Source organism: Culex pipiens, unplaced genomic scaffold, assembly GCF_016801865.2.
Source record: "Culex pipiens pallens isolate TS unplaced genomic scaffold, TS_CPP_V2 Cpp_Un0001, whole genome shotgun sequence".
Taxonomy (NCBI): domain Eukaryota; kingdom Metazoa; phylum Arthropoda; class Insecta; order Diptera; family Culicidae; genus Culex; species Culex pipiens.
In genome coordinates this window covers 106,179-116,816 of record NW_026292818.1, presented here as the reverse complement: position 1 = coordinate 116,816, position 10,638 = coordinate 106,179, and the positions used below count along the sequence as shown (strand labels likewise).

Here is a 10,638-nt window from a genome sequence, read left to right as displayed (position 1 = left end):
CAAGGTCAAACATTAAAACGCGTTTTTCTCGGAACGTCAAAATGGCGGGTGCGACAAGATAGCCCGACGACGTCGAAATGTAAACAAACTTGAGTTTTCTCCGAAAGTGACGATTTTCAACGCAATAGTGACACTGAAACCATTAAATTAATAAGTTAACTATGGTTTTCTATAAAGCTTGATCATTTTTTGTGGAATTTCCAGTTAAAACGAGGTGTTTTGTGATTGTGGGAGGTACAAAAAGTTGCATTTTGACTCCTATTGACAAATTACCACAAAAGTGTTCCGAGTTTGCGGGTGTTAACCTTTTTCCTTTCCTTTTTTAAATAACATTTTCAAAGAATCATTAATTGGTCAGGGATTTTTTGTCTAATATGGAATTTTCTGAAAGATGGCAATTTATTTCTCCTAAAACATAAAAAAATCGTATTTTTTTAAAATTAATTTTAGTGACAAAAATTAATTTGAAAATCAGCAGTTTTTTCACGTATCAATTATTTCGGTGACACCTTTATGAAAACAAAATCTTCGAAAGATACAGGGTTTTGAACTTTTTAAAACCATTTTTACATGGTCAGCTTGTCTGTTGTGTGCTATCGGCAGTCATGCCCGGCTATTCGTTGCTATTGTAATTAAATAAACAATCACAAAATACGTATTTTTTCTTGAATTTTTAAAATGCAATGTTTTTTGAAAAAATATTCCAAGTAATTGATATATGGGTGCGTATTTTTGAAAAAAAAAAAATAACTCAAAATTTCAGTATGTACAATATAGTCAGATTTCCAAATCATTTAATACGCTTATTGTAAAAAAATATTATAACTTTAGAACAACAACAAACACTCTTTTTTCGTAAGTTTAAGTATTTTCAAAAATTATGTTTTCATCAAAATATAGAACTAAATCTCGTTTATTTCATACGTATATTAACAAAATCTAAAATTTCAGGTTTTTTTTAAAGGGTTGTTTTGTGAAAAAATTTACTTTTTAACAAAAAAAAAACAAAGAATATCTTTCGAATTTGGAAATCCGATTTTTCAAAAATACGAAATTTTATGATTTTTAAGACCTATTAAAAAAAAATTATCATAACTGTTTACATTTATGTTCAATTCCCGATCAAATGCTACCTATGTTGTAAAAAACTACAATTTTGTGAAAAATTTGAATATTTAGAAAAAGTGTTATAAAAAGGAGAAAAAATCGCGATCATTCGATTCTAATCTTGCAATAACAATGAAGTATTTTTGTAAAAAATTTCTTGAAATAATAATTGTGATGGAAAGCGGACATCATCCCGATTCCAAAACAAAAATCAAAATTTGAATGAAATTTCATTCACTTGTGCTATTAAATCCCATATAGGCTATCAAATTGTTAAACAAAATAACAGGTGCAATCTATTGAATAGTTGAGCAAATCTCAGTTTATGAAAAAAAAATCAGAAAACAACTAAAAATACAATAACTTTTTTTTCAATTTTGTTATAATGATGAGTTCTTTCTTACTTTTTCAAAAGGTCCTATGTACATAGGAAACCCATGGTTGTAATGAAAACGTTATATAGAGTTACTGATTGATTCTAAAGTGTTCAAAAGGTTGGCTGAAAATCAAACATGATTTGCTTCGCAACCTCCTTGCAACGCCTCTGACCGTTCCTATAAGAAGGCTTAACCTCTAAATTGAAATTGAAATTGTGGTCTGGCGCAATCAATTGAGGGATGCCCTCGTGGCTTTACCCCAATCCAACCCCTTCCCCAATCCATCCTAGATTCGCAACAGATTGATGCGTTCTTTTCCATATGTGCGGCCGGCCCCGATCGAGGGAGAGAAGACTCTATTGCACAAGTGCATGCAGTTTCACGACAAGGCCTCCCTCCTCGTCCAATGAGTCAATGTATTGACGTCGTCGTCGTCGCCACCATCAAGTGCATATCTGTTTACAGACGTCTCAATAATAATGCGGTGCATGTGTGCAAACATATTGACTATTTTATGGTGGGTGGGGGGTGAGATGCATGCTTTTATGGAGTGCTGATGCACCAGGTTCGCACCGGTTTCGGAGAGATAAATGAACGGTGGTAATGGCTTTTAGAATAATTAGTTTGAATTTAATCTCTCTCTTGGCAAAGGGGGAAATTTCTCCCCATTTTGGATGGTCTTTCGAAGTTTTACGATATAATGTAGGAATCACAGAACAAATCATTAATTGAGCGCCTTTTTCGAATAAGTTAACTTTTGACAAATGATATTACATATTTCCCAAAATGCACTGCAGCAGACAATGAACCAACGAACCAGATTGTTACATCCCACATTATCGTACAGAAAACACCATTTGTGTCCCTCGTCGAAGGGAGCCGAGTGTGTTGATTGATGATGTTTAAATTCGTTTGGACAGCCGAATTCGTCTCACAAACCACGCGCGCGCCTCGACAATCTGTAAATTTCGTCAAAAAATTAGTCACAATCCTTGGGAATAAATGATGTTGAGCACAGACGAAGCCCTTACAGAAATTTGTGCTTTATATTAAAATTAGAGTGTTCCAAAACTGTGTATTTCAGTGTTTCAGCAGTTTTAAAGCTGTTTGAAATCTGGTCCACCCTACCCGTCACACTCACTCAAAAACTCAATGAGGCAACAATTGTGTGTGTCTGATATCTGTTGAATTCATTTTTCTTCGCGCAAATTCGCCCTTTTCTCCCTTTAGTCGGAGTGGATTTCAAAATTAATATATCTTTAAGTACTTCTCGCAACAGACCGGAATGAAGACACGCAGGAGATTTCCCATCGTGACTAGCATTTCCCGGCCAACCCCCAAGGGAAGTTATAAGAAAGAAGCCACCCAATCTGTTATCTTCCTCAGTCCGGTTGGGGGGGCTTTTTGTTCGAGTGGGAGATCGATCGAACGTCAATACGGCCAATATCTTTATAGTCCTCTGGGGAGAGAAGAAAAAAAACGCTGGACGCTAGCCATCCCAAGTATTAAGGGAGTGAGTGACGAAAGAAAATTGTTGAAAACCGTAAAACATGTCCCTTCCCGAGGACTTCCCGGAGGGCGATTCGATAAGAGGACAAGTCAATCCGTGGGCTCAAAACAAGGTGCAGAAAAATATCTGCCAAAACAGAGAGCAGAGAAAAAAAACTTCCACATGTGTATGATAAACAATTTATCATTTTCGATATCAAAATCAGATATAAAACTTATGTTATTTTTTATCTATTAGGGGTGAGAGTTGGACTCGGGGCATTCCTCGGCACAATTACGTAACGAATCAATCATCCGATTCGTGAGGTTCGTCTTTTTGCCTGTATGATGTATTAGCTCTCCCCAACGGTCCGTGGTGCCGCAACGTCCAAAAGTCAGCCCATAAAAAGGAACAGTTTATTTCATTCGTGAAATGACTTATCCTCGGCGGGAATTTCCAACCTTGGTTGACTCACGTGGGGTGAGGAGGTGAGGAGAGCGCTAACAAAACACAAGTCCTTTTATGCTTTTATTGTCGACACCACGGGCGACGTTTTGGGATTTAATTTTGCTCAGTGTTATTAAATTAAATTGTTTTTTTGTTCGTTGTGGTCCTTGGCGTTGACCGAGTGGAAGACATCATTTAACATGAGAGTGGCGAATATCACAAAAAATAAATTATTTTAAGATTTTTTTAATTGTAACTATTTTTGACAAAAAACATAACAACAATGGTCAGTAGGGGTGACATTGGGCCTTTTGGGATGAGATTTGGCCAAAGTGAAGGAGCAGTTTTTGCAATATCTCAGTATCTAATAAATTCAGTTAAATGGTTTATGTTCTCAGAAAAAAACCTAACAACTTTACAGCTAATGAAATAAGAAACATTAGTTTGCTCAAAAATGACTTATCAAAAAGGTTAATTTAAATTTGAATTTTAATTTAATTTTAAATTTCAAATACTATGATCAAAAAATTTACTTCCAGCAATGCACCACGTTTTTATGAATTCCTTAAACAAATTCTCATTGTTGATGACAAGTTTTACCATTTTTTTTGTTTTTTTTTTTCTTTTCTTTGGTTCAATGTGGGAAATTGGGTTATTAATTAGCATTTAATGTAGAGTTCTGGGTCTTTTTCAAAAGGTCCTTTAAATAAAATTTGGATTTTCAGCATTTTGAGTTTTTTCAACCCGCATCTGTGACATCCAAAGAGCAAAAAATCAAAATGTTGTTTTTGGAACCTTTTCAAAAAAGACTGATTTTTAAAATTTAAATAACATTGTGTCATCCTAAAAGTTGTTAGTTATTTAGAAATTACGAGATATATTTGATTGCCCCATTGTCTGCTAACGGTACCTTTAACATCTGGTTATCAAAATATTAACACAAACGAACAGACAAAAAAATAAGCTTAGATAATGAAAAGTACCAAAATAGGCCTTGAAGAAATTCAGAGAATTAGTTGCAAAATTGATGTTCATCAATGTTTAATTTAACACAATTTTTAAATTCTATCAAGGCAAAAAAATATATGTATAAAAAATGAAAGTAAAGCCATTGTATTTGTTGGGGCCAAATCTCCCAACTGGATCTTCGGGTGGACTGTATTAGGGATTTTCTCCGGGTGATCAAAAACACTTTGCGGAATTCACTTTTCTAACAAAACTTGTATTCCGATCACTATGTACAAAACACGTCTTTACTTGAACGCGTCGCGAACTGGAGTGAAAAATCTCCACTTCTCTCTCTCTTTCTCTCCTCCTTCTGCTCGATTGCGCGCGCTTCCGTTGCGCGCCAATTCCCACCTTCTCGATCGTTCCTTGCGTCGTCGCAGGCGGCGACGAGGGGTGTCGCGTTGGGTGTGTCGATCGCAGCAACCAGGGTTGCCGATCGAGCTGGTTTTTTCATTTGTCATCAAGAATTCTCGGAAGACGGAAGCATAGCTGACATTCTCCCCCGCGGCTGCATTCCAGCTAATCTGAAGCACCGAAGCGCTCCAGAAGCCGGTCGTTGTCCACGGTCGGCAAGGGTGCCAGTTTGGATACCGACCGCTTGAAGACTGCTCCAGAACCGGTTTTCACGTCCACGACACGCACCAGCGCGTCCATTCCGGGGTAAGTCTCGACGATGATGCCGACCTTCCAGGTCTGCGACGGAAGGTTGTCCTCGACGAGGAGGACCAGCATTCCGGGCTGCAGATTGTGCGATTTCTTGGTCCACTTCGCACGGTTCTGCAGACTTGTCAGGTACTCTCTGGACCAGCGGCCCCAGAAGTCCTCACGAAGCTTGTCCAGGTACTCCCAGCGGTTCAGACGGTTGTCCGCGACACCGCTACGGGAGGGCTTGGCGACAGGACGCAGCGGCCTGCCGAGTTGAAGATGCGCCGGAGTTATCGGAAGGGGATCTCCGGGGCTGTCCGACAAGCTGAAGAGCGGCCGAGAGTTCAAGACCGCTTCAACGTGCGTCAAGATGGTAGCAAATTCTTCGAAGGTAAGCACCGCATTCTGCAGCGTTCGTTTCAGGTGTGTCTTGACGCTCTTCACGCCCGCCTCCCACAATCCGCCGAAGTTGGGAGCCCTGGGCGGGATGAAGCTCCACTCGATGGCCTTGGGCACGAGCAAATCCTGGATTCCGCGCTTCAGAAGGTCCTGCTTGAAGAGCTCGTGCATTTCGCGCAATGATCGTGACGCCCCGACGAAATTCGTCGCATTGTCAGAGAAGATCTTGCGCACCATGCCTCGTCGGTTGACGAAACGATCCAGGGCGGCCAAAAGGCCTCGGTTGTCAAGTCTGACACCAATTCCAGGTGGATGTTCTTGGTGACCAGACAGACGAACACGGCGATGTAGGCTTTGGTAAGTTTAGGTCTGTACTTGCCTTGTTTCACCGTCACAGGTCCAGTGTAGTCCACGCCGGTGTACTCGAAGGGGGCTGCAACGTTCACTCGTTCCGCTGGAAGCTGTCCCATGAACTGTTCAATCCTGCGTGGGTTGGCCTTGAAGCACTGCAGGCACTTGCGAGTCACGTCGCGAACTACGTTGCGCGCCTTCAGCGGCCAGTACTGTTGTCGAACGATGGCCAGGAGTCCGGAGGGGCCGACATGCAGGTTCTCCACATGCAGCGCTCGGACCAGCAACGTAGTCACGTGATGACGGGGCAGAATCACGGGATGCTTGGCCTCGTACGGGAGGCTCGAATGTTCCAGACGTCCGCCGACTCTCAGCAGACCGTCCTCGTCGACGATTGGTGCCAGGCTCGCGAGCTGGCTGGATGTTTGTTCGGTCTTCGCTAGATAAAACTCATCTGGTAAGGCTGCCATTTGAATCGACCAAATGATGGACTGTAACGCCGCTCTCGTTTCAGGAACTGTCACGTAGGCGCACGTCGTCCTTGGTTGTCCAGACTTCTTGTTCCTGCAGTTCTGGACGAATCTGCGCACGTAGCAGATCACGCGCTGGAGTTTCCGGAACTCGCCGAACCGTTTAAACACCGGCATCTCCTCGAAGACGGTGACTTTGTAGACGATGGCTACCAGCCCTGGCAGCTCGTCGTCCTCGAGTTCGGGGGGTTCTTCAGGAACGTAGGCAGCGCTCGTCAGCGGTAGAAGACTCTTCCACCACTTCGGACACCGACTCAAGAGTTTGGGACTCATCCCTCGAGAGACGATGTCTGCCGGATTGTCGGCTGACCTCACGTAATTCCATCGGAACTTACCTGTGAGGTTGAAGATCTGGATGATGTGGTTACGCACGAAGGTCTCCAGGAGATTCGGATCCTTCTTCAGCCATGCGAGCACAATCTGGCTGTCCGAATACAGCTCGATAGCAGACAGCTTCAGATCCAGCGTTTCGATGACCTTCACGACGAGCCGCGCAAGCAACAGCGCTGCACACAGCTCCAGGTTCGGCACGGACAGCTTCTTTAGCGGAGCCACTCGGGATTTCGCGCACAACAGGTTGGCCTCGGCCGACCCATTCCCGCGGATGCAGCGCAGGTAGACGTTAGCCCCGTAGGCAACGGTCGACGCGTCAGCGAATCCGTGCAGCTCGTGCAGAACCGTGTTGGGCACCACGACGCATCGTGGCACACGAATGTCGTTCAGCGCTGTTAGAGACTCTCGAATCTCGAACCACTCACACAGAAGCTCTTCGTTTAGTTCAGTAGCCCAGTCCATCTTGCTGGCCCACAACTTCTGCATAAACACTTTGGCCAGCACGATGACTGGGGCTACGAAGCCCAGCGGGTCAAACACTTTCAGGATGTCCGAAAACACTTTCGCCTTCGAAACTGGTTTGTCGTCGCACTCTTCCAAACAGTTCACAAAACGAAACTCATCCTCGCGTGGGTCCCACAGGACACCCAGAGCCTTGATGGCTTCGTTCGCACTGTACTCTTCGATCGGTTTCGGCTTCTCCCGATCTTCTTCAGGCACACACTTCAGCACTTGCTCTGAGTTAGAGCACCACTTTTTCACTGGGAAACCTCCCTCTTCCAGGATCTTCTTCACTTCCAGCACAAGTTTCACTGCTTCCTTCTCGTTGCTGGCTCCGGACAGCATGTCGTCGACATACATGTCCTCGATCACGATCTTGGCGGCTGCTGGGAACCGGCCTTTCGCCGACTCCGCCTGCTCCACCAGACACCGCGTTGCGAGGAACGGGGCGCTCGCCGTTCCGTAGGTCACGGTGTTCAGCTCAAGCACTCGCAAGCGCTCGTTCGGGTCCTTCCTCCAGAAGATTCGCTGGTACGGCGTATCGCTCGGATGCACACGCACCTGCCGATACATCTTCACCACGTCGGCGGTGAATGCGACCGGATGGCGACGGAACCGCAGAACGATGGAGAACAGGTCATTCTGGACGGTCGGTCCCACCTTCAACACATCGTTCAGGGAGTACTTGCCGGCCTTGGCGCTGGCGTCGAAAACCACCCGCAGCTTCGTAGACGAACTGGACGGTTTGAGCACAGCGTGGTGCGGCAGGTAGTACTTACGCACTTCTGGTGAATCTTGATGCTCAGAAATCTCCTTGCAGTGACCCAGCGCCTCGTACTCCTCGACGAACGCCGTGTACTGCTCTCGGAGTTCCGGGTTGCGCGACAGACGGCGCTCCAGCAGGTTGAATCTCCTCAACGCCTGGACTCGGTTGTCGCCCAGCTCAAGAACCTCGTCCTTGAACGGCAACCTGACGACGAAGCGACCACTTCCGTCACGGCCGTGGGTGCCACGAAAGTGCTCTTCCACTTCCTGTTCTTCGTTGGTTTGAAGTTGCTTGTCTGCTAGTTCTTCAACCAGCCAGAACTTCTCGATGGCGTTGTTCAGCTGATCCTTCAGCGTAATGTTTGAGTGGACGACTTGGCAACTCAGCTGCTGGAACGGGTCGTACACGCCGGTCACGATCCAGCCCAGATCGGTTTCACGCAGAGTCACGGTGCCGTTCGCCAGTTTCACTCGATCCGTTCGCAGCAAGTCCCACACGTAGTTCGACGCCATGACCAGGTCAATCTCGTCCGGCTCGCTGAACTTCGGGTCTGCCAGGAACACGTCACTCGGGATGTGCCAAGCAGCTGTCTCGATTCTTGCCGACGGGATCCGTCCCGTTGGCTTGTCCGAAATCAGGCACGAGATGTTGTCTTGGAACTCACAGTACCTCGACGAGAAGGTAAGGTTGACTCCCTTCTTTGCTTGCGTCTTCACTGCGTTGGCTCCAACGACCGTCACGTTGCACTTTTCGAAGGTTAGACCGAGGGTTCGTGCCATCGCCTCCGACAAAATGTGCGCCTGGGAACCGGAATCCAACAACGTTCGACACGGATGGAACCTGCCGGACTTGTCCGCCACGTTGATGATCGCTGTCTGCAGCAGAACCTGCTGCGGTGACTTCAGCGCTCCGCTGCTGAAGCACGAAGTTGCCTGCTGCTCGTTGTCGTCGTTCACTTCCGGCGTACCCGTGTCGCTGGGACCAGCCTTCACGCTGGCGGATGACACTGCCGACGGCGCCTTCGCTGATACCGGAGCCGCTTCTGGCTTCGGCTTGGTTTGCTGCTGGTTCTTCTCCTGGTGCAACAAGCTGTGGTGCTTCTCACCGCACTTACAGGATCGATCCGACGGACACTGTCCAACTCGGTGACCCTTGCGCAAGCAGTTGTAGCACAGCCTCGCGTCACGCACCTTCGACCATCTCTCCGCAACACTCATGCCGCGGAACGAGCCACACTTGTAGTTCGCGTGAGACCCGTCACACAGATCGCACTCGGCCTCGTTGGATGTCGCGGCTGCCGAGGTGATCTTCGCCGATGGCTTCGAGGACTGCACCGCCTTGGGAACTGCCGACCGGACCGCATACGACGCAGGGGCAGCTAACTCGCACCGTTCCAGGATGGCGCACCGCTGCTTCAAGAATTCGATCGTCTGCGCATACTTCGGGAGTTCACCCTTCTTGACGGTAGCTTCCCACTGCTCACGTGTCTCACGATCCAAGCAAGACGACAGAATGTTGACGACGAACAACTCAGATACACCCAGCAACTCCTGCTTGTGGTACCGTAAGTTTTCAACGTGTCTCGAACACTCCTCGTACAGCTCTCGCAGCTCCTTTGACGACTTCTTCGCCATCCTTTTTAGCTGCAAGATCCCGTTGATGTGGATGTCGATGATCAGGCGTCGGTTCTCGTACCGGTCCTCGAGGATCTCCCACGCGTGCGCATAGTTGTTGTCCTGAAGCGTCTTCGTGTCGATCATGCCCGTCGCCGCACCCACCAGAGACTTGTCCAAGTAGTGCAGCTTGATGGCGTCCGAGTCTGGCGAGTTCTTCATCAGCTCCAGGAACATCGACTTGAACTTCGGCCAGTTCTCGTACTGGCCGTCAAACGTTGGAATCGGTGCACGCAAGGGCGTCTGCTGTACAATCACCTGCTGACTAGCCTGTCCGGCAGGGACGACCGCTTGGGCACGATTCGGTGGTGCTGTGAGCTCAACAATCTTCTCCAGCACCTCGTCGTAGAGCTGCTCGAAGTCCAAAAACCGTTCGGCGTTCTCGGTCCTCTGCTCTTCCGACAACCTTGCGTCCATAATATTGTTGTTAAGGCTGTTGTACTCACCGTAGTACTTTTCAGCGTTCGCCTTGCAGACTACGATCCGCGATGCTGGGATTCCAGGCTGGCCGAGGACAGTCCTGACCCGCGTCAGCTTGCCCTTGACATGTCCGCGCCTGTTCAGCAACGCCTGCACTTCTTCGTCCGCCATTTTCCGCTTGCTCTCCGTGTGCCGTTGCTTCGGAGTCAGCGGAAGTTGATGCACCACGGGCTTACGGTCTTCCGGTTCCGGTTTCTTCTGAACACTGGCTTCCTGCTCAGATTCCTCATTTTCTTCCGGCTCAACTTTCTGCTCGGTGTTCAACCCCAAGAAACTACGCCACATCCGCCGGGATGCAGCTCACTTTTCACTTTTCTCTTCGGATTCCAAGATGGCGGCGCACGCTCTCTTCTCGCCGAACACTCTCTTGCTGGCGTTTTCAAGATGGCGGCCCACACTCTTTTCACCGATCACTTTTCTCACTTTTGCTCCGGTGGTTTTCCGAACCACCTTCCACGCACTGTCCTGCTCGAGTAGCAACGCTACCGTCCACGCAATGTTCTGCTTCGGTGGCCAATCGCGACCACTGTCG

At 47.2% G+C, this 10,638-nt stretch overlaps 1 protein-coding gene across 1 annotated transcript; it reads right to left on the bottom strand.

Moving 5' to 3' along the window:
- Window positions 1-4,947: 4,947 nt before the first annotated feature.
- Window positions 4,948-10,391, bottom strand: LOC120417796 (uncharacterized). Its single transcript, XM_039579993.2, has 2 exons — window positions 5,812-10,391; window positions 4,948-5,764 (listed from the first exon to the last, which is right to left on the bottom strand). The coding sequence occupies exons 1-2, from the start codon at window positions 10,389-10,391 to the stop codon at window positions 4,948-4,950; spliced, it is 5,397 nt and encodes a 1,798-aa protein (XP_039435927.2).
- Between the last annotated feature and the right edge of the window lie 247 nt (window positions 10,392-10,638).